The sequence below is a fragment of the Hyposmocoma kahamanoa genome, unplaced genomic scaffold, assembly GCF_003589595.1.
Source record: "Hyposmocoma kahamanoa isolate Upper Pololo Valley unplaced genomic scaffold, ASM358959v1 87, whole genome shotgun sequence".
NCBI lineage: Eukaryota > Metazoa > Arthropoda > Insecta > Lepidoptera > Cosmopterigidae > Hyposmocoma > Hyposmocoma kahamanoa.
Genome location: NW_020654422.1, coordinates 12,771,438 through 12,797,283, shown reverse-complemented (window position 1 = coordinate 12,797,283; position 25,846 = coordinate 12,771,438). Strand labels below are relative to the sequence as shown.

At 35.3% G+C, this 25,846-nt stretch overlaps 1 protein-coding gene across 3 annotated transcripts in view; it reads left to right on the top strand.

The window, feature by feature from the left end:
- Positions 1-21,426, top strand: part of LOC113235130 — a 60,942-nt gene extending 39,516 nt beyond the window's left edge. For 2 of the 3 annotated variants that reach the window (XM_026470719.1, XM_026470720.1), the window contains exons 5-8: positions 5,078-5,195; positions 19,105-19,271; positions 20,129-20,188; positions 21,343-21,426. In XM_026470719.1, the coding sequence (XP_026326504.1) occupies positions 5,078-5,195; positions 19,105-19,271; positions 20,129-20,188; positions 21,343-21,416 (419 nt within the window). In that variant the 3' untranslated portion in view covers positions 21,417-21,426. Of the gene's footprint in view, positions 1-5,077; positions 5,196-19,104; positions 19,272-20,128; positions 20,189-20,937; positions 21,013-21,342 lie in introns of all 3 variants that reach the window. The other variant, XM_026470721.1, reaches the window with a different exon arrangement.
- The last annotated feature ends 4,420 nt before the right edge of the window (positions 21,427-25,846 follow it).

Here is a 25,846-nt window from a genome sequence, read left to right as displayed (position 1 = left end):
CATTGACGAACACGCGGTGATCTGGGTGACGCTCTAAGTTTGGGTATCTCTCGCGATACAATCTGGCTGCGGCAGAGGCATTACAATGGCATTCACCGTAAATAAGATGCATGTTCGCATATTCTTCCGCTGTGTACAGATACGGCATGTCGCGAAACGTGTTAGTTTTGCTAAGTACTAACTAATACAGTTTACACAACACAAATCGAGTCCAGCGAATAAGCCAGAGTCGTCAACACAGATGCAATATTAAGTCCAGGGTAACACAAGCCAAAGTCGTCAGTACAAAAGTTACACGATTACGAGAAGATGCACAGTAAACGAAGGAACGTAGCGTACTAAATGATAATAACCAATTATCAATAATAGAGCATCGGTGTCACTATCCGTCTCGCTCATTCTAATTCATGTCGCACAGCGTCACTATCCATCTCACTCTATTACATATGACCATCGCACTTCCGCGATATTAAAGCCAATCTTTGAGCACACAAAAGTATTATTTATCATGGCATGAGTTTTTTTTTAAACGAGCTCCTTTTGCAAAAAATAAGTTATAATATTTTTTATGGAATGAAGACTGGCAAGTATTGTATCATTTTGAAATCTTGGTTATATGGGCCATCTTTTAAAATAACTTGCCCAGGGTAGTGTAGTACATTTTTTTTTTTAATATGTAGTGTCAAAGCTAGCTGACATTTTTTTTTTAAGCTAATAGGCATAAGATAATAGGCATTTTTTTGAAAATGCCTATTATCTTATGCCTATTGTGCAGTGACATGGATTTTTTTTTAATTTTTACCAGAACTGATATAACCTGGCCTCTCGCCCAGTGACCGCTTGACGTTGAGTTTTGGGACACCCTGTATACCCAATAGCTCAAATCCATAACATAAACAAAACTAGAAAAATTGTTATCACACGAATTGTCAAAATTATATTTGGAAATTTTAACCTTGCGCTGTCATATAAGAGACATCTTATCTTGTCTCTGAAACAATTATATCATTGTATAAAAGTTGAAAATAAGGAATGAGAATAATAAACAAGTTTGAACTAATCTGAAAGCACGGCAAGCTGAAACAAAACGAAGCACTAATGGAATACAAATGACCGTTTTGCTTATACGCTAAAATCCATCAATATTTCAGGCTTTGGACACATTGATAGGAATGTTTCTAGAAGTGACTTATAATAATACAAGATTTTAAATTTAGAAACAATAAAAAGCCGAATACAAGGATTTAAATTTATTTTTCGCGTTCATTTTGAAAATCACATAGAATAAATAGTAGCAACTGAATCGCGTTAACTCTGTGCATCATAACATCTGCGCATATAAATATGGCGTGTGCATACGCGCTATGCGGCTATATACACATGCTGCAGTCTTTGTACATACAAAAACCTTCACACGTTTTGATCAGACATTCCTTATCAGTGATACAACAATATCGGTCGAGAGAACACTGCTTATACTGGCTTTATTACTGATTACAAAAAAAAAAACAATACTGAAAATTCCTGAAAATTCAGACTCTATTGGATAGACACAGATGTGAGACAAAAATAAATTTTCTAGCTGTTATCGAATGTCATATATGCCATTTCATTAATCAATCAAACGCGTGTAAAATACGATACGGATCATTTTGTAATGCGTTTCTCGCGCTTATAACTATATGGTACGTATATCTTTGTAGGCGCGTTTGAATTGATACAAATGCAACAATCTGCTTTTCGAGCAGAGCCTCGAAACGTAGACGAAACATGAGACGGCGTTGTAAATGCACGTTCCGGAAACGCGCGTCGTCTGCGTATATAACACGCCGTATGCATACGTACTTGGTAAAAAATATCTTCTGCCTTAAACCGTTTCCAAATAAACATTATCTTTGCTAAAGCAGGTTATCCATTACAGTTCGCGTGCTTGTCGACTATTGAACGTTCTGTTACGTACCCTTAGCGAACTGAACTGTAATTTGACATCTACATTAAATGCTTCTCCAAATATACTATTTTTCTACACAGAACATCTATACAATTATGATACATAAAAGGGAAAATTTATACAATAAATCACTATTTGCTATAACTGTAACATGATTGTTCAATTATGAACATTATGCTCCGTTTTCTACAATTTATTTATTTCCTTACAAAATATATTGTGTTGGAAAAAAATACAATTACAATTAAAAAACTTACATCAAATACAAAATAATAAGAGACCGAACATAATTTAATATATTAACAAGTCATTAATGCAAAATAATGATGATAATAATAATACAATAATAATAATAATAATAATACACGCAAAATAGGCGCTTTGTCGTCGAGTTGCGGATACCAGCCCGTTGCATCAAGTACCAAGTAGTACAATAATAATAACTGTAAGAAGTTGTCACTGGGGTGGCAGAGGGAAACCAGGTTTTCTCCAATATGGTGGTTTTATTTCACAACATATACAGTACATACAGTTCAGGACGTACGTACAGTGGGAAAGGACTCCCCCTAATCGGCACGTAGTCGAGGACCCGTACACACGTTTCAATTAGGAAGCGGCTCAGGGTGTAACAACTAGTGCAACGTTCTAAAGCGCAGTTTCCATTAGGAAGCAGCGCTAGAAGCGTAGTAAGGTGCAGTAGGTTCAACAGTAACGATCTATAGCGGAGTTCTAAACAAGGAAGTAGAGCTAGATGCGTAGTAAGTTAGATTCCATTCACGTGCGCATCGCTGCCAGTAGTCATTCCGCGAGGGAAAATCGTAACATCGCGATGCAGAATTTGCGATTTCGACGCCAATGCCATCTAACGGTGCGTGACGGAACTAATATGAGTTGTTGCCTGTTATGTGATTTTGTTACATAACTACAAAAACAATGACAACAAAAAAGCGGTGTGGTGATCCAGCAAGCAAACGAATTTCGTTATTTTGGCTCCTGTACGGGCCGCTTAATAAAAATAACGAATTAATAATATGTCAGCATGAGATTAGAGTAACAGTTATCACTAGCGACCGCGTGAAATATTTGTGTACAATAATGTTGTTTCTTCTTGTGACCGCTAGGGGCGCTGTATAATTTGCCAAACAAAATTGTGAAGTAATTTACGCGGTCACAAGCGGCAACTGTTACAGTAAACGCGTGTCAGAAGAACATATACCAGTATTACTACCCTGTACTATGTTTACCAAAGCAACTGGGGCACAACCCGCAACAACCAGAATCAATTTAGAAAAGTACATTTCTCGAATTGGTCCTTTTGGGAATCGAACCTGTGACTTTCTTATTCAACGCCCACAGTGCAAACCGTTAGGCCACCGAAGTCGTCATATTAGTAATCGAAATGCAGCTCATCTTCGCTCCACTTGAAAATTAGTGATTCATAAATATCCCGGGGGCCAGCCACAACCTCTTAAAACAATATTACTTTAACCTTACATTGACTTTTCGTACCATAACGCGCTTAAAGAAAGCTTATTTGTAATGTTAAAACTATGATGTTTTATTGGTAGCTTTGTGACTATTCATTCATCCAGTTCGTACCATGACGCGACTTTGACATTAAAGTAATATTGCTCTTATGTGAAATTTAGCAATCTTAAAATATTTACGCGGATGCAATGGAAACAATATTATTTTCAGTTTTATTGTCTTAATATTGATTTATAATGATTTAAAGTTAAGTTGAACTTATTTATTTACATATATCATTCAATATTTTGTTTATTTTTTATATAATAGCACATAGGAAATATATTTTCGTAAAATAAAAATACGCGATGTTTATTTCGTAAAATTATGACAGCGCCATCTATATGCTCCTTGGCGAAACTAACAGTTGACACTAGACAATGGTTCCGAATTCACAACGTAACTATCAAGACTCAGCTTGTTTTATTTATTTTACTTCATGAAAATGCGGAATAATAACTGAAAACAACGTAATTTTAATAGACTTCATTAATACATACTTTTCTTTTTTGGCAGTTAAAATTCTCTGAATGTAAATAATATAAATAATAAACTTTAACATTATACTACGATAACACGATTCGGAACATCAAAAAAGAAAGAGATGGCATTATACAGTTCATATAGCGTTATTTCTTTCCTACTTTTGGTAAGGAATAGACAATATTGGGAAATCATTCGTTCTTTCAGTCACTTTAGCATACATTAGTATACATTAGTTGGTTGATAGGTTTGGCCTGGTACGAAAATGAGTAATATTACAATAAGCTTATTTTAAGCTTACATTGAAATAAGATTGTTTTTGGAAAGGTTATGGTAGGCCCCCCGGTCTAGAGTGAATACCTCGTGTGTGATTTCTATGTAATTTGTCAGGACGAAGATATAAATGTATTGTAAAATGTAGTAAACGCAATAATGTTGTAGTTAGCATTTTAATTAGTAAAATTATACCTGTTTCATATATTATATCACTTTAATAAAATATTTGAGTAAGAAGTGATTTTTTCTTCAACAAAAATCAGTTCAAATAAACAATGTGAAAACGCGTATGCGAGGTTTTCTCTTATTCGACTATATGCACCTCTAAATAAAGGCATAAAGCCTAAATTGGGCATTTGGTATCATTAATTGTAGAAGTTAATTCTATGTTTAGCAATAAAACTATTCTTTTCGGATCTAAAATATAAATATATTTGTTTTTTCAAACGACCCAGCGCTGTGGGGTCTTGACAAATCTTGTAAAAAGTTCGAAATGTTGGTACGCAAATTCAAATCTACAAAAAATAATTTGTTTTACTTACTTCTAACCTCAAATTCGATAAAAATCTAGATTGAGTTTCGTTCATTCTTCATTCCAATATTTGGATCCCCTATCTTCCGTTCACAAAATGTAAAACATGAGTAACCCGCATTATTCCAATGTTGAAACTATGCTTACAAGTAACGGATATTATTATATAGAAGTATATGGGTTAATACAGTATTGTCACTGTAAAATTCTGGTTTCGCTTTGACTGTAATATATTTTTGTATTATACTTGTAATTAAAGTTCTCGTTAAAAATATCAAAATTTAATTAATGAATTTTTATCATTACAGTGCCAGAAAGAAGGTTCGATATGATCCAAGATCGTCTTGGTGATGGATACCTCAACGTTATTTGTTCAGCTGAAGGCGTCTTTCCTAAGCCAGAAATTGTAATATTAGCTGGCAACAGGTTGGTATTATTTAATTTGAATTTTTGTTATCATTACTTTTTTTGACGACACCAAAGTGACGGGACAAACAAGTCGTGCGCCCGGTGGTAGGCGCCTGCCTGTCCATAATAGTTGCAGTACCACCAGAGCTTTAAATTTTACTCTTATCTTATTATTATTATAGATCTTATTGTTACTCTGAAACATACGTCAACAAGTCCCATATACCTGTAATTCGCCATCACCTTTAAAATCGGAACGCAATAATGCTCACTCTACTACTTGGCGGCAAAAATAGTTAAGTTGTCAATATTTCCCTGGTCGAACTCTTTCACAAGAAGCTTTCATCTTCATCATATCAGCCGGAAGACGTCACACTGCTGAACACAGGCCTCCCCCTAAGATTTCCAGACCAGCCGATAGGACGCGACATGCATCCATCGGTTACCCGTCGTAGGTCATCGCTGGCAACACGCACTGCGCGAAGACTTTTGTTTTCAAGGACTACGTATTGCGGACGAGAAGAGGTCCCGGAGCTTCTCGAAAGCTGCCCAACCGAGTCAGATTCGACAATTGACCTCTTTCTCGAAGTTGGCCCTGCCTAATTGGATGGTTTGTCCGAGGTAGACATACTCGTCAACAACTTCTTCGAGTAGAGGTTCCCACTGTTATAGGGGTGGGTACGACATGGACATTCGTCATAAGTTTCGTCTTCTCCATGTTCATTTTTAGACCCACCTGCTGGGAAACTCGATTGAGATCACCGAGCATGGTGCCAAGCTCTTCCAACGATTCTGCCATGACCACGATATTGTCTGCAAATCAAAGGTGAGTGATGGACTTGCCATTGATGTTGATGCTGAGTCCTTTCCAGTTCAGTAACTTGAAGGCATCTTCCAATGCAGTGTCGTACTCCTCTTTGCAATTGGATAGGCCTTGTGCACTGGTTCTAGAGTCGAAGTGACATAGTGGCGTTTCTGTATAAACACTTCAACACTTCGATATATCGATAGTCAATGTGGCACCGCTGTAGAGATTGTAACACCGGCCGAATCTCGATCGAATCAAAGGCTTTCTCATAGTCCACAAACGCTAAGCATAATGGGAGGTTATACTCCTTGGTCTTCTGTATAACCTGCCGCTGTGTGTGGATATGGTCTATGGTACTGAAGCCCTTCCAGAAACCGGCTTGTTTGGGGGGCTGGGAGTCATCGAATCTGCGCGCGAGGCGGTTCGTGATGAATCGTGAAAATAAGAAGCTCTACTGCTACAAAAACCATAAACGTATGTAAAGTACGTAATGAGTAAAAAATGAGCGCGGTTCATAATATATAACAACAAGTAACATATTTAGGAAATGAAACTATTTTTCCGGATTTAATTCGCGTATATTTGTTTTTTCAAACAAGCCGACGTTTCGGGCCCTTTACAGGTCCCATAGTCACGGTTGACTGAGGTGGCTGGTCTTCAACCAGTTATGTCTAATATTAATGCCAACCACCCAATTTTTTCGCTATAGTTACAATAGTTATTAATTAAATATTAAAATTAAATAACATATTTTTAGTCGATATTACGCTCTGGATATAATAATAATGAATTTAAGACATTTGATATAATCTTCTATGATATAAAGGTCACTGGGTATAATAGACGATTGATATAACAATTTTCAATCTAATATGCCAATAGCATAATGTTCATTTTATATAAACACTTCAGATATAACATTCACTGAGTATTTAGGTGCAATGGTGAATGAACCGAATTTGTTTACATTTCTTGGTTGGTTCGACCTCCTCCTGGGAGTTTAGGTTAGGTTAGTATATGCAATTCAATATTTTGCTTAAAGTTCTAATAAATATATTTTATTACACAAAAAGCACTTAAAGCAGTACAAAAACAATTGTATCTTGCGATTGTACATTTAATGAAATAAAAAATACTTCTTATCATCATAATATAGGGAGCTTTAACTATTCGTAATACGAAATATTATGTTACATTATTTAATACATTATACTGGTAGTACTTATACCATTTGTTCATTATGTCACCTAATCATTATATCTAATGTTTATTATACAGAAGGTTTATTATACACGTTGAAATGTTGCCTTTTGTTGTTATACCTTTTGTTGATGATATACAGTGAGTGATTATATCCTTAGAAATTATATCAAATGTTGTTATACAAAGTGAATATAGATTATTTGTTATTATATCTTCCATTACACACGTAAAAAAGACGTGGTTTAGTACCACCATACCGCCCGCTCTTTTACTTTCGCCCCCAACTATACGTAGTGAGGAATTTCATCCTTTTAAGTACAATTTTATAGTACATGTATCTTTAGAATTCGTACAAAGCATTTTGCTTCCAAGTTCATGATGCGAATTGCTAAGAAGTAATATTCTTTGTCGGCCTTCAGTTTTCCCAAACTGTTGCACAGTTTGGGAAAACAGCACACTGGATATCTTTAGCAGTATACAATACTCGCCCACACTTTTGCTTTCCAGCATATGAGATTGTAGACAAAAATGAACCTTAACTGCCTCCGTGACCGAACGGTTACCATGCTGATCTGCCACACAGAGGTCCCGGGTTTGATCTCGAGCCGGGAGAAATATTTGTATGGCCCACATTTATTTCTCTCGTGAGTTTGGGCGTAATTTGTAGTTGTCGATGTGTGTGTCCATGGCACCCGCGATTAGGGTTTCCCAAGTGCGGCTATGAGTGTATGCGTTATTTATTTATTCAACAATTTAAAAAAGTTTTTAAAGTGGGCATACCCTTTACCTACTGTGAATGAGAGGTGAAATTAAACTTATTTCGAACAATAAAATTTAATTTAATTTTGAACCCGGGACTTCCGACTTTTCTGTTGTTGAATGTTTTGTCTTTATCCTAGATATTTAAAAATTTAGGTGGCAATTTAATGTGGCTATCTATTGATCGGAGACACGGTTTGACTGGACATGTTGCAATAAAGTTATGTATATTATAGGATATTGATGTCTTTGTATGGTTATACAACGTTTAAGATTTTACCTATTTATTTTTTACCTATATATTGTTATAAGCAACACTTCAGCGGTCAAAGGATCTCACATCAAAAGATCTTCCAATCAAAGGAAATATCAAGACGATCTCGATTTCGTATCAATCCGATATTAATAATATTATATAAATAGAAATGTAGGTAGCAAATAAAAAATGTATCAGGCAATCACACAAACACCTGGCCTGTGATTGAGGGCATAGCTCGGCAGACCTAGACTTTACACTAATGTTTTATATATATCACATTTTCTCGGGATGATGTTTTAGGTTTTAAAACTTGAACTGAATAAAAAAGTTTAGGTTTAGGTTTTAAAACTTAAGTTGAATTTTAAAACGGGACATAAATATTTTAAAACTGTCGTTAGAATCTATAAAATGCTCCCCTGAAAAATCTGCGAAATATCGCTTTCACCCTATAAAACACCAAATAACCCTGTACACAATGCCATCATGTGAAATATAGTAATTGCATTTTATCGTATTTAAATTTCAATGAGCTTAACGGCAGGGCCCCCAAGATATCTAAAGACAAAGGAAAGGAATGTATTCCTAATACATTTAATTCATTCCGACAGTCAAATATGGCAGAACCGCCGAAATTTCCAACTCGCGAAATCGGTTACCAAATATTGTGGAACACTCTATTGTACGTTCCTTAAGCCTGTCAATAATATACGGTAAGGGCGTTTGTTAACAAACTCTCAGGAAATACTAATATTTTATTGATCTGAGTTAAATTTTTGATATTTACGTATGTCAATAAGTATAAAGAGGATTTACCTCTGTCACGTGTTTACTAAACTTGTACATAGAAGTAGGCGTAGTATATGGAGGATTTGACAAAACAAATTTAAAAAATCATTGAAGAAATTTTGATGTTTATGATTCTCTGATTAATATAAAATATAATAAAAGTCTATTCAACTTTTTCATTTTAAATTACAAGTTTACGTACCAAAATTAAAAAAAGCCGTGTTAGGTTTGACCTACAGCCTCTCAAGCAGTGGCCGTAGGTTCGAGAGCTCGCCTCTCCTCTGAATTTCTCGGAACTTATTTAATACGCGTCGAAGAAGGTTCACAATCCTCGGAAAACGTGTGAAGTCCCACATTGGGCTAAAGTGGCGGACTGTGGCCTAAATCTTCGCCTGAGAGGAGACCCGTGCATAGCAGTGGGACGTATAAATGAGTTGATGATGATGATGATGCACTAACAGTTTATCACATTAGGCAACATATCAGAAAACGAAATTGTCATAAAAATACCTAATTGAAAAATTCCACATCTTTTAAAGCAGATAAGTCCGTTAAAAGGAATCGTATAACAATGTAAGAGTTTTAGTCTATATAGATCGAATGCCTCCCGAAAGTTGGCCAACAACCCAGACATCGCTGCATACCCGAGCCTGGATTTAGTTCGTCCAATTGGTCACCATATCAATTTATTCCATCAGCAGTAAAACACTGAATTTAAATATGTGTACAACGATACTGGAATAAGATGAAAGAAAAAAAAAGTTGCTGTAATTAGACTGAAAAAACTGAAAATAATAATAATAATAATAATATTTATTACACGTGACTTTACGTTTCGTAATTCTAGAGCTGAGCAAAACAATTTCCCAAAATATATCAAACTATAAACTTGGCAGCGTTAATTTAAAACGAAGAAATTAGAAAGAATCAGACCAAGGATTTTACGATTGACATGCGGTTTCTAGCTTCAATATAATAATATAATAATATTTACACACGCAGATTCTCATCATTACGTTTGTTAGTTATACATGTAATGTGTATAATACGAGCCCTGTTCCCCACCCACGGTGGGTTTGGCTTCGCCCTACGGCGCGTGCTTGGGTTTGGATTTGGCCCTGAGCTCGACAAGCAGACAAGCAGTAACGAATGTTCAATAAATAGAAGAAATGTCGAATTTAATACCTACCGTATTAATTTTGTCTGTCATTGATTTTTTTTTTCTATATTCCATAAACTTCCATTTCGATACCACCAATTACCACTACGCTAAGTCAAAAATTGTCTATAAAAGAGCTTTCAAACTATTTTTTTTTATAGTATCAAGCGATGAGACGAACAATTCGTGCGCCGGATGGTAAGCTACACGCCTACCCATAACAGTTGTAGTGCCAGTCAGATCTTTAAATCGCAAAGACCTGAGGAGCACTGCAGTAGCAGTAGCGCCCGTCACCCTGACACATAAGTAGACTAGTCCCATATGCCTGTAATTTCCCTTCAAAACCGGAACATAGTAATGCTAAACATTACTGCATGGCAGCAGAAGTAGCTAACGTGACAGTACTTAACCTTAATATTAATGATGTTTTTACTGCAGGTTATTCATTTTAGATTATAAAAAAAATACGATTAATTCTTTCGGATTATTTTCTTAGTTTTGAATTTAATTTAGGTTAGCTGAATAAATTAGCGTTAAAAACACAAAACCAAACATTCAAGTTACTTAGCGTAGTGTTAATTCCCGGTGACGATGTTATATTATATCATTTAAACCTTGTATTTCAGTTATGTAGTAATTAATAACATCGCTAACTAATGTGGAAATTATTATTAATCCAAGTATCGAACAACACAAAGAATAAACATTTTGTCTGACTGAACTCGAACCATGTTTGTTGGCATGCCGGGGCTACCACTCTTATCCAACTGAGCTATAGACCGAGTCAGTAAACCTTACGAATTTCTGTATGTGCTTGTCATAGATTTTTGTACGAGTTTTTTTGCCGTCAGCGTCATCTATGAGAAATTTATGAAGTTTCTCCAATCACTCCATTCATATCGAAGGATTTTTGTCTTTGTGTTATCCGATCTTTGTATCAATAGTAATAACAAAGCAGTGGAGCACAAAGAATATACGAATATCATGGTAGTAAAACATGATGATATCCAATAAATAAAATATTGCTAATACGGAAATGTTATGTACCAAATATGCCTGAACTTTTTACGATTTATCTACATAAAGTATATTGTACTGTTAACAAATGATTATACTTCACGTTGGCATTCTAACTATTATCCGATATATATATATATATATATATACCCGATAATCCCGTATTGGATAGATGAAAGTATTGAACTGAGGAATTTTAATGTAGCGCTGGATACGAGGCTAATCGTACATCTAGTGGGAATAAATAAACATCGCACGTTCGACCCAATACTGTCATTATACAAAAACGTAATTGTCGGTAAATGGCGATCAAAGTTTCTAAAAAATAAATAATGATAACATTTTTTAATGAAATACGTTATATATAACACATTGTTTCTTTACTGTTTGGAGTATGGCTTTTTTGCCAACAAAATTTTTAACAGGTTATATCAAATTTTGATTAAAACTAAAAAAAAACTGGTTTAGTGTTACTAACTATACCATTTCAAACATTTCGTTAACTGTTTGCAGTAAAATAAACTGACACTATTTTATAAGATTTTTTTGCTATGGTGATACTTTTGCGCGCATGGACTACATCAATATGATTGACAGTCGCGTCATTATTGATATTATGTCGGTATACGGAGTCATCACCCTTATCGTCACGGAATCGACATGTCAGAGTCCGAGCGGAAGCGAAACGCGCAAGGCCTTTTTCGCTTTTATTAAATGAATAAATGAATGAATGAATGATTAATTCAACAGCTTTAACTTTAAATTGCAGTAAAAAAAATTAAAAAATATGTTAAAATTAATAAATACATATCCAGTACAAACAAATTAATAAAGAAAAATGCAGCATTTTGTAAAAATATATCATTAAGAAAAGAACGTCAGAGTTTGTTGAATGAATTGAGTTATTGTACTCAAAATCTTGAGAAAAATAGGCTTAGCTATGAATGTGACACACAGCGTCTCCAGGCATAATTACATAGTGTAATAAATTCATTAAAATTAATAACACAGAAATATTAAACCGCTCAACAGGAGATTAAGGAGCACACACAGGCTATGGATAATTTATTCGATTTATGTAGATATAATAATGACAGATTTGAGTCTTTAACGAATAATCAAGTTTGCAATTGCAAAGAAATAAAACCCCAATCCTCCCTGTCTGTGTGTGTTACTGAGCCCTCCTTATTATTGTTGCAGGAAACTTGTTTAGAATCAAAAAACCTCTACCTATACCTATACCTATACCTCTTTGTCAATGACTAGATCAAATTAAATTCAAAAAAATATTGTTATGTATAGTGATGAAATGGGTAAAAATATAGGTTTGCAACTTAACCACCCAGGAATAAAATCCGATGCTGGTGTCGAGTTGATCAATCATATATTTGATGCATGATGTCTCACATGATGCTATTGGTGTATTCTGTGACCTTTCCAAGGCTTTTGATTATGTACACCATGATACACTGGTCAGGAAACTTCGCCATTATGGTGTGGCGGGACGTGATCTCGACCTTCTTAAATCGTATTTGCATGGTAGGGTACAGAGAGTCGATGTTAACGGTACGTGATCATCAGGGTCTGCAATTAGCATGGGTGTTCCTCAAGGTTCAATTCTAGGCCCATTTTTGTTTTTAGTTTATATTAATGACTTACCTAGCCTTATGGAGGGTATAAAACATGAGATAGTATTGTTTGCTGATGATACTTCCTTATTATTTAAAGTTAAAAGGCACCAATGTTCCTACGACGATGTGAACAATGCTATATCTAAAGTAGTTGATTAGTTTGCTGTTAATAACCTACTCCTTAATGAGAAAAAAACAAATTGTGTGAAATTTACATTACTCAATATTAGAGAGACGGTTACGAACATTGTAGTTAGAAACGATAAATTGAATTTTGTGGATACAGTTGTATTTCTAGGTATAACATTAGATGCTTAATTGCAATGGGGTCCCCATATAAGTAAGTTATCAAAACTGCTCGGCTCTGCAGTGTACGCGATTAAAAAATAAGGAAACTTTCAGACGTCGAATCCACTAGATTGGTGTACTTCAGCTACTTTCACAGTGTAATGACATACGACATTTTGCTTTGAGGTAATGCCACCGATATCAGCAGAATCTTTGTCCTGCAGAAATGTGCAGTTAGGGCAATTTACAATCTAGGGCCCCAAAGTATCTTTGAGAGATAAGTTTAAGGAAATTAACATTCTTACACTAGCCTCACAGTACATTTATGAAAATGTAATTTATGTTAAAAGAAATAGTAATTTCTTTATGAAAAACAGTGACAGACATTACATTAACACGAGGAATAAAAATAAACTAGCTATTCTTGATAGTCGTCTTCACAAAGTCAAAAAATCATTTAAGGGGCAATCTATACGCTTCTATAACAAGATTCCGGTTGATATACAAAATTTGCCTTTCACGAGGTTTAAAACTATAGTGAAACAAAAACTTTATACTAAAGGTATATACACATAATACAACTTAAAAAAAAAAATATAAGGTATATAAACTCTTTTGCAAAAAAAACGGGCACTTTAGATTTTTTTCTCTAATTCAATGAAGAAGAACAAGAAATAGGTTTTATTAATTTGACGATATATTGGCATGTTATTTGAAGCATCCTGGCATGATTCTTTACGTTCCAAATTTAAAATTTGAAATTAATAAAAGAAAAATAATGATTATTGTGGATTATTCTAAAATTGCTTTACTAATGGCGCGAATTGCTGAAACGATTTTTAACTGATTATGATATTTTAAAACTTTTTGGATATTTTCTGCAAACTAAACAATTTAATCTTTCTTTTTACATTAAATACCACTTTTTGATATGAGTGATAAAGTGGCCAAAGGGCCGGTAAAATTATAGCCCTACTTGAAGAAGGTTGTTCGCAAACTTACGTGTCTCAGCGGCTAAATGTGAGTCGTTCAACTGTCCAGAGGACTTGGCAACGGTATCAAGAGACCGGTTCGGTCAAAAGAAGACCCGGTTCGGGAAGAAAACGATGCACAGAACCAAGAGATGACCGCTTTTTGGTGAGTCAGGCGTTGCGGAATCGTAAGGCGTCAAGTGTGGACCTGAAGAAGAGCCTTGAAGAAGTAAGAGGAGTAGAAGTTAGCTTGTGGACGGTCAGGAGGAGGCTTTTGGCTGCCAATATCAGGAGTTACCGCCCAGCTCGGGGCCCTAAATTACTCCGTGAGCACCGTGTTGCTCGACTTCAGTTTGCTTGGAACTGTGCTTCATGGACTCTGGAGGACTGGAATAAAGTATTGTTTTCTGATGAAGCTAGAATCTCTTTGTGTGGAGAGGACCGACGCCGGCGAGTGCTGCGAAGACCATGGGAACGCTATGCGGAAGTATGTTTCGAAGAAATCACTTCTTATGGCGGAGGCTCCGTTATGTTTTGGGCAGCAATTAATTCGACGGAGCGTACGGAGTTAGTTTTCATAGAAAATGGAACATTAAATGCGCACCAGTACATAATGGAAGTCCTAATTCCATATGCACAACCCACATTGACTGCACTTGGGGAAGATTCCATTTTTATGGACGACAATGCTCGCCCGCACCATTCTGGCGACGTGGAAGCGTACATGCAAGAAGTTGGGATCCGTCGTTTAGATTGGCCAGCTCGAAGTCCTGACCTCAATCCAATTGAGCATGTCTGGGATGTTTTAAAGAGACGGGTAAGATCAGTGCAACCTGCTCCACAAAACATCAGGGAGCTAAAAAGAGTCATTGCAGAAGAGTGGGAACGTATTCCTCGAAACGTTATTAAAAACATCGTGAAAAGCATACCCAGAAGGATACAAGCTGTGATTTTGGCAAGAGAAGGTCATTAGGTTTTTACATTTGTAACTTTATTTAATTAAAGAAAGTAAAAAAAATCTTGTGTTTATTGCCGACCACTTCTTATTGTTTGGGCGTGTACATCGGTTTTAAAGAATCCATCGTTTTTTTTTCTTTTAATTGCCCGAATTCACTTCACGCGCATTAATTTACACGATTATAAGTATACAGACTAAGTCAAAGAAATAAATTTCATTTAATTAACTCAAATCGACTTTAGAACGTAAATTTCCTTAGGTGCCCGTTTTTTTTGCAAAAGAGTGTATATATATAATACAACTTCTGCGTACTTGGATGACAAAATTCCGTGGTAGTAACCCGTTTAGCTCATGGAAGTAGTCTCGATCTCTGATGTTTCAAATAAAAAATATATATATTATAAATGTTGAATGTGTACAAATGTTATTTACAAAGAGCAATCCCTAGAGTTTTTTGCTCATTCTTCTCAGGGGAATCTGCCTTGCGAATGAGCGGTAGAGTTTAACCATTTGTGACGATTTCAATAGTAATGCTTACCTATGAAATAAAGATTATTTTGAATTTGAATTTGAATTTGAATGAAATATTGTTTATTGCACATCAAAATTATAGTTAAAATACAATCAATAACTTGAGTACTTAAGTTTCGCGTTAATATATATACAGTTATGCAGCGGGCGCATTGCATCAGAATTCGTAATAAACTAGTATTATCTAGCGAAAACTATAATGTCTATTAGCACAGGTGTTTATACTTGAGAGGTAGCTTTGTCACGTGAATGGCGCGAAATTTAAAAAGCGAGATTTTCGTTTAGTGACATTATAGTTTCACCGTGCGATGTCTCTACGTGATTGGATTCAGATTGCGTTCGTATCTTATGTATCTCATGACTCGAAATTTTAAATATATGGCAACCTCAATTTCGCACGATTTGAACGTTAACTAAGAATAAATACTTTCGAAATTTTAAATTTCATTCTACGTTGGGTGTTGGTTCTCTGGCAGATTTCTGGACTTCATAGATACAAAATAAAACATAACTGGCTGGTGTAACGGATAAGGTGGATAGCGGCAGCTATGCCATATTTTTACAGCGATGTTATTACTCATGTATCTCAAAATGTTTTCAAGGCAAAGACTCTTAAAATAAATACAATCTGTTAAAAGGCCAACGTTGTATTGAATTTTGAATATTTTTAAGTTCCGCTTGAAATTGCCAAGGACGTACCCTAGAGTCCAAAAATATTTCATCCAAGTGTAATAAAAAAGCCTTTGCTGAATGTCTAGGACAGACATGGCATCACTGCCTATCTCGCCACACAGGCCGTACACTAATAAAAAAAACGCGATCAAACGCCAAGCCGCCGCACTCATCGCTAATCACTTTTTTTACAAAATACAACGTACAAACAGTCCGTACTTGCATCTTTTATTCATCCACTGTGCCTAGATACGGGCAGTTGGTGTATTTTTTCAATATCCATTACAAAAATGCTTTCAGGTTTTGCTTCGGCAACCCTGTATTTTTAACATTCTATACCACTCCAAACTGTTTCGATCTTGTTACTCAATGACGAAGGATTAATTGCGGTGCACTCTCTGACTGGAACGTTTATTCCAATTATGCAAGGTGATGCTAACAATATATTCCAGTTTCTCTGTCTGTCATGAGATTTTGGCAGATCTATAATACCCGTGCTTGTATTGGCTTCGATATTGTGGACTCAATTTAGTACGCAACTTATCATTTCTTTGACCCGTAATGACTTGTCAACGTTTTAACGTAGTAGCATGCTCTATGGTGAAGCATACAAAAGAGTGACAGTCAACCCTTTCTCTATGGCCTCAAAAGTAACAGTAATCAATAACAGTTTCCAGCGTACCGCAAAGATAAACGGATGCTGTATGGAGTTACTTGATGTTGTTATAATTGAGTTATTATCATTACCGTGATAAGCACTACTCAAAATTTAGCCTATATCGGGCGATTATATGTCTATAGGAGCAATTTTACTTGAGAGGTCTAATATCAGCATTTGATTTCCTAGTCATTGGCTCTAGAAAACTCCGAGTGACCATCCGACTGTCAGTAGATTTGCACTATGGCAACAGAAAAACCTGATTTCATGATCCATCAACAGCAACTACCACAAAGTTGCTTTACGGTAGATCACCGCAGAGGCAAGATGTGTAAATAGGAGTTCAGGGATGCTAGTCTAACCTGATGTGACTGCGGTGCCCCAACATAATCCATGGAGCATTAGCTCATGTGCTCCTCGTGCCCTAATACCTGCACGAGGGAAGATCTCTACGCATTAACGGATAGCGCACTCAAAATAACACTACACTTTTCAAAGTCAATATAGTCATGATAAGAAACAGGTATCGACACGGTAAGAAGAAGCGAGAATATTAAATACTTGTTTGGTTAAATGGGCAAAGTTCGACACAATTTTGTAAAGATCGACACAATTTTGTAAAGTATTAAAAACATTGCTTATTGACAAACATTATAATAATTAAAAAAATGTTTACTTGTTAAAATGACTTTACCTTTAGAAAACTTAATTATTATTTGAATTTAGAATACCTAATTGATGTATGTTATTTATTACTATCTCAATTTCTTTCTTTTTTTTCAACAATTATTTCTCTCGTGACTTTGGGTGTAATTTGTGGTTGTCTATGTGTGTGTCCATGGCACCCGCGACGCAGGTTTTCCCTAGTGCGGGGCTATGTTGAATGTGTGCGTTATTTATAAAAAAAAACATTTTTTATTTTCTTTTGATGTTTTGATAAAATGGCTTTATTTTTAAAATAATTAATAACTATTGCAATTACAATGTAAGTATTAAGTATAAGTATAAAGTGATGCTATTGTAAAAATTAATAATGTAGTATAATGTTGGAATGAAACTATTTTTCCGGATTTAAATCGCGTATATTTGTTTTTTCAAACAAACCGACGTTTCGGGCCCTTTACAGGTCCCATGGTCACGGTTGACTGTCAAACAACGAAACGTCGGTTTGTTTGAAAAAACAAATATACGCGATTTAAATCCGGAAAAATAGTTTCATTCCTATGTATAACAATCGCGAAAACCTAAGAACTCGATAGTATAATGTTATAAACTAATATATTAACCGCTCACGCGATGCGCTCCTCCTACCGCAAAATGTTATTTGGTTTCCCAAATTAGAAAAGCATTCAGTTTAAATACAAGTTTTTATAAATAAAAATTATTATTCTGCATTGCTAAATAAATACCCTCCATATTACCAACAAAAACATCTCAAATAAAATGCAGTAATACACCGCAAATCCCGCACATAAAAAGCACTAATGAAATTTTTGGTGTACTTGGATAAATATGATAATATTCCTTTTGAGTGGTTCTAACGTTTACCATGAAATTACTCCTTAAAGTATAGTTTACAAACATTTATATTCAAGGTAAACTTAAAAAACGCTACTTACGGTATGTTTTCAATAAATAGACACCGAAATCACCAGCCCAAACAATAACACTCACACGATGGTCGTGATGTAATTTTGAAGTTGTTTATTTTCTTTAAATGACAGATCCATGCATTAAAAACTTTATGGTTTGCTAGAGTCGTTACCGAAATAGTAATTAATATTATTAGTAGTATTAGTAATATTAGTTCTTTTACCTGTTATAACTTCGATATCCGATAAATCGGTATAAAATCATCACCGGTACCTCTAGGTGTGGTACGCATACCACACCTAGAGGTGCCGGTGATGATTTTACGACTGCGACTGTCTACGACTGCACGTATCGCGTGAGCGGCTAAGCAATCTACAAAATAAGAAACTCTGTCTTCTAATGTTGCTATGCCCTAGGAGGGTGTCAATTAGCTATGTTTATGACATGCAATAAATGAATATGAATAATGTATAATAATACGTAAATAAACGTTATCCAACGCAACTGTTCACAGCGCAGCTGACTTAATTTTACTATTCTAGATACTCTTTTAGAATTCTCTTATTTTGGAGCTAAGTAATTGACGTGAGTCTGTAACTTTTTATAATGTAAAATAAATTTATTTCTTTGACAGGCCTCTGCCGTCTAAAACTTCTATAAAGCTGATCAACGAACGCTACTCGATTGTAACAAGTTCTATCGTGAAGATGGAATCCCTTCCTTCGACTGTGGAGATTCTATGCGACATGCAAGTGCCCCTGGCGAACTATTTTAGTAGAAAAAGGGATATTTTCTACAGAGGTAATCTTTTAACTTAAATAGGTATTGCAGTTTTATAAATTTTATTAATAAGCCGTGGCCGTGGTAGCCTAATAACCTAGCGTCTCTCGAGCAGAGGCCGTGGGGTTTAATCCAGGCTCCAGCGAGTAGGCATATAACCAGTAATAGACGCGAAATAAGGGCCATCCATTCCTGGCAACTCATCAGTCAAATGGTACTGATATCACTTTTAAATTATCAACTCTCGTTTGCGCGGAAATCACAAATTAGAAAGCCGAATGAAATAGTTCAGCGTGCAGCGCCAACAACTGACCTGTGTGTACGTCTCCGTATACTCCAAAAATATTCTTATTTATTGTAGTAAAGATAAGTATGGGATGGGCTGTTCCATTCGGTGGTATGGGAAAACTGCAAAACATCTAATTACAAAACAAACGGAATCACATTTCATCGGTAATTAAATGTTAAATTACGCAATTTTACGTCCATTACAGCAAAGCTCAAGTTAAACTGGCGGACACGACACCCGTCAATTGTTTCGAATTCGGGCTGGCAAATCGAGCGCAGTTGTCAGCGAGAATACTTTTCAATCAAATTAAATGACATTTCGTTTCATTTCTGGTTATATGAGTATATATATTATTATATACCTGGCTCACACCTCACAGTTTCTCGGAGTTCATGTGCGAAATATAATTTGAAATTTATCATAAGCATGAGAGGAAAACACCGTGATGAACCCTGCACGTCAAAGAAGATTAACAACCCTCGGAAAACGTTTGAAGTCCCCAACCCGCATTGGACCAAAGGACTATGGCCTAAACCCTCACCTGTGAGGACACCCGTGTTTTAATTTCATTTTTCTTTATGATTTTCAGATCCCCCGCCTACTACACCGGATACGCCTAGTCCTGCGCACAAGCAAGCCCGTGATAGAGGTATATCCTTCTCATATGATTATCTCAAATTTAGTATCAAAATTTAGTAGAAGTAGAGCTCCTTGTGAAAGAGTACGTCCGGGGAATTACTGCTACATTACCTATTTCTGCCGCCAAGCAGTAATATGAGTATTGCTGCGTTTCGGTTTTGAAGGGCAAGGGTCCTGGTAAAATTACAGGCACATGACTTGCCAATTTTATGTCATGGGGTGTGACGGTCGCAGTGGCAGTGCCCCTTAGATCTTACGTTGTAAAGCTCTGAGATGACGCTGGAACAGCTATGGACAGGCGTGTCGTTTTAGACAGGCGCACAACTTATTCGTCCCGTTGCTTAATATCATAATAAAAAAAAGATATCTATTAATATATATAAGCCAAAAGTAAATATTTTATTCTGTTAAATAATTCAAAATTCTCATGCATTTTGTAGGTATTGTAGTCACTTGAAACACTGATTAAATTGATAAATTGTTGTTGTAGGGAGTTTTAGTGAATTTTCAAAAAATATCACAACGGGCACTTTTTTTGTCAACTGACTTCCAATTTAAAACAAAAGTTTTTTTATTAACCATATATTATAGAAATACTATTCAGAATTCATATCTATCACTCTGGCGGTGCGTTTAAATCATTAAATAATAATATGTTATCCAAAACATCAACGTGCAATCTCACTTTCTGCTTTAGTACAAAATAAAACAGACAAAAAATCTTCATCATTTTTATCGCATGTATATACAATATTCCAGACTATGATGGATCGCGCCGCTATCTCCCTCTGCGATGAAATACACCTCCCCTGGGCGCAATAATCATTTGACAAAGTAAATGTTTTATGTGTTAATACGTGTTGTTTTTATTACAAACAGACGTCGTAAATATTGCGAAAAAATTCACTAATTCAGCCGCAGATATATCTTGTTTCTTTCATGAACCTTTCTAGTATTTTAATATACATATGTATTACAGTAGTGGCGAGAGGCTCATATATCACAGTTCCCATCTGCCTGCCTCAGAAATTTATTTCCCTGCTTAGTAGTAGATAGCGTGGTCTGACATAACGCCTCTCAAGCAGAGGCCGTGGGTTCGAATCCGGCCTCGCTCTTCCGAGTCTTATTGTTTGATGTCTAAAATATCAATTCTCCTTGTTTCAGGTCACCAGAAGAACGCATCAACAATTATGATTGTATCAACAATACTTTGTTTATTTAGAATTAGAATAACGTGAGAATTTAGAAGAAAAAAACTTTTTGCAATTATAAGTTTTCTAATTGTCAGTCACAGTTATAAAAAAGATGTAATTTCAAAATCACTTACAGGCTCTTAAGTAACGGACTAGTTTAAAATTGTACAAAAATGAACTCGATGAAAAATTTAAATGTGAAGATAAAATAATATTAATAATAATGCCAGACAACCACACCAATCACCAGCGTTCTGATTTTGATTCAACTCGGACTCGAACCGATCGGGTAGTCTCGAAATCAGATGGGTTTCTGAGCAAGAAGATGAACCTGATTCCTACTATACCTTTCTAATTTGTGACTAAAATTGTTTCGATTAGAAATGTCAAAAATTTCCGATCGGCCAGTTGTGAATCGCAATTATGCGCCTCGACTCGGAAAAAAATGTTTTTTATTTGCTTAAAAAAATTCCATACAAGTGGTGAAGAGATGGGAGGAATGATGATGAAATGAGAATAGGAAAAATAAACATTTTATTTCGAAATTAGAACTCTTTCCTGCAGGGCTAAAAGGGCGGTATTGGCAGAATCATAATATGACTATGATTGATTGACAATTCATATTATTATGAATTTTGAAACTAAACAAAAAACGCATTTCATCTATTTGACAGTGTTCTACGGAGGTCTCCATAGAAAACTATCAAATAGACGAGTTGCGTTTTTTGTTTTGTTAGAAAATTCATAATATGAATTGTCAATTAATAATTATGATTCTGCCAATGCGGCCTTTGTATGCTGTTCAATGCAATTTTTTTCAATACGAAATTTGTTTGGTTTGCAAATCTGTCTGTCTAACCTAACGTAGCCGCACTCTCAAAATCATGGTCAACGGAAAGCCTGATGGCTGCTGTCTTCAATGAAATTTGTACTGACTGAGGCGACGTTTTGAGATTTCCTGCACTAATTGGTGGTAACATGGTCGTTCTGACCACTTTCTGTTCTAATCTGGACCTACCACACTACCTACACCAGAATAATATTGATTTTATTCTAAGTTAAAACTAGTTAGGCTCAATTTACATTGTCCCGGAACGAATACAAAGGGATTTGTGTATAGTGTGAATTCCCGAGACTGTGCGAGAACTCTCCAGAGGATACGCGACCTGTTTTTTTGGCTCATTTTTAGTTGTACGTTACACAATTTACACAAACTTCATTATGCTATGGTTACTTTCTATCCGTGGCAATATAAATTGCACCTTAAATCGAGTTTAGTCAGTGGCATAGTGTACAGTTGCCCACGAAAGTAACTGTACAGTGTACTCCTATCAATATTCCTACACTTGTTTTTAATTAAAGTTTTTATCTTTATATTAAATTAAAATTAAATTCAATAAGACTTTATTCATTAAATACTATAACTCTGATTTCTATCACTAAATTGTGGTAATACAAAAATTTGATTTTATTTATTTTTATTGTGGTAATTATGTTCCGACAATATTGGACAGAGAACACAGGTGGAGACTAAAAAGCAGCACTAAGCTGAGGTATCGTCCTTTCAAACAAAAAATCAAACTTTAGGTTCCAATATCTCAAAAGTTACCAAAATGCAAATACGTTAGTTATGACGAGGTGGACAGAATTTTGAACAAAAGGTCTACAACAAAAACAATCACCGTTAATCTACTGTGCTTCTACGGGGGCTGGTAATATTATTTTTTACTGAATATCACGATGTTTTACTACCATGGTGTAGTACCTACCGGCTGCGCCATGTAGTGTTTTGGAATTAAACGCCATGTGGAGGAAACACAGAAGCTTATTATACAATGGTTGGCGTTGCCGCCATCTTACAAACTGTCAACATTGCATTACAGTGCTTCTATTTTCTCAATGTCCCTCGGCAAACTTCGTGTTTCGGCTGTCGTCGGGTTTTATTCAGTTGCTCTTTGCGTTTGATAGAGACCGAACGCTTTCGGTCGACTTGGAATTATATACAGTTGCTATTACATTATTTATTTATTATACAATGGTAGGCAAATCGCAAAGCGAAGTGTTCGTTTTATAATTTGTCAGCCTTAATCATTGCACAGTCACCTAATTACGTATATGAAGATTTTAATCCAAACTTATTCCAGAAGGAAAAAAGTCGATTTGTAAATAAATATATTATAAATTGTAAATAAAGCAAAGTGTGACTTTGAAATTGTTTGTATTATATTTTGTATTAACTGAAATATGAGTCTAGTTATATTTTTATATGATAAGGTATTTGTAATCTTCAAAGAAATCAGGACCAAAGAGGCCTTTCGCAGATTTATAACGTATAGCTAAAAATTATATAAAGATGTCTTGCTTTATTTTTGTGTACAGATATCCAACACTTTTTACATTCCAAAGATGACTACCCTCTAGTCTTGAAATAAAGGTGAATATTTCACATTTTCTGGTTTTATTTAACTTTTGCAACCTTTATTACATTCATTTTTTTTTAGCTACTGACGGGACGGGGCCTGTCGATAACAGTTGCAGTGGCACTCAAAGCTTTAAATCGCAAATTTCTGAGGGGCATTGCCACTGCGCCCGTCATCCTGAGACATAAGTTGACATAAGTCATAAGTCCCATGTGCCTGTAATTTCAACTTCAAAACCAAAACACAGTAATGCTGACATTACTGCTTGGCGGCAGTACTTCTTTGAACGAACTCTTTCACAAGTGCTCTACTGCTACTAAAATCTATATTTCTATAAATAAAATGGCAATTCGTTACTTTATAAGCACTGTGGGTCTTAGCTGGAAATTGTTAAAATTCTTACTCAAAACTTTCTTGTATGTCATTTACATGGCGTTTAAATTAACTGTTAAGAAAGTGATACATTTTGTGGCTGATTATGCATACCAAAATAACCAAGGATTTATATAATACATTAGTTCTCAAGTTGGTTTAACCAAGAATCAACCCAGTACTTTCACACAGATACAACGAGATCGTCCAATAAACGTCAGTTTTATTGTTTTTCAATGACTGAATGTTTATAACAAAGCCATTGACAACAGAATACAGAAAACTGCTTTAATTCTTAGTTTCGCAAATAAGTAAATCTTTAAATTACATTAAGTATCCGTACATTCACCCCTACAAATCGTCTTTTGTCTTCACAGTATCTCAACCGTCCGCGCTGCATTCTCGACATGTCCCGGGTTTTACTGCAACCTATTTCATTTTATTTCCACAAGACCGTGAAATCTGTCCACTCTACTCACCGTATTACGTCTTTTAACAATTTAATTTTTCTCTCTTTTTTTAACAAGAATGGTTCTAAAATCTTTTGTGTGTGAGAGAGAAAATTCAATATTTAAAATTGTCATAACTATTATCAAGGCGCTGGTTCGAGTCCAACCAAATAAAAGGAAATTTTCTTGGTATTCGTTCTTTGTACTAATAATTACAACAAAATAGTGGAGTAAGTAAGTAATTTAAAAAAAGAAATTGAATATCATGCAAGTTAGACATCCTGATATTCAATGAATTTAAAAATTACAATTATTTATTAAAGCGACATCTTTAGTGAGCTGCTGGTAGCTGTAAAGGTACCTGGCTGAGTGAACAAATAGATTTCTCACAGATGATGCCACGGCCAAAAAGTCGTCGGCCAAAAAAAAAAAACAAAGATTTGTAACAGCATAGAAAAATTCATACAGTCTGGTTCGTCCCGTAGCTCAGTTGGGAGAGCGTGTAATACGGATTATTGGAAGGCGCTGGTTCGTATCCAGCCGGATCGAAGGAATTTTTCTTGATGCGCGTTCGATCTTTGTATTAATAATTATAACAGACTAAAGACTAAAGGAAGTAAAACCTATATATTTAGAACCTATCGTCATCAAAATATGGTGTGACAATATTGTACTCAAAATTGATAATAAATTTTTTTATCATATTTAAAGAAGAAAAAAATTTTGCATATTCTTTATTGTACCAAACAAATACAAAGAAATATAAATTATAGAAAAGGTGGTGGTATTTCTAAAAGACATCTCTATCAGCCAACCGAAGGCAATGAAAATGAAGTTCATAAACTGGCAAATATAATGAAGTTAATACATTTAGATATAATTAAAAAATTACCGATAATTACATAAGTATCATAAATACATATTTAGTAGCAGTAGAGCTCCTTGTAAAAGAGCTCGTCCAGGGAAGTATTTCTACCGCCAAGCAGTAATGGTCACATTAGTGTGTTCCGGTTGTGAAGGGTTAAGGGTGCTGGTGAAATTACAGGCACATGAGACTTGTCAACTTATGTCTCAATGTGACGGACGCAGTGGCGGTGCCCCCAGATATTTATGATTTAAAGCTCTGAGTAACACTGCAACTGTTATGGGCAGGCGTGTGGCTTATTACCAGGCGCACGACTTGTTCGTCCCGTCACTTGGTATTAAAAACAAACAGAAATACATAGAATATTTA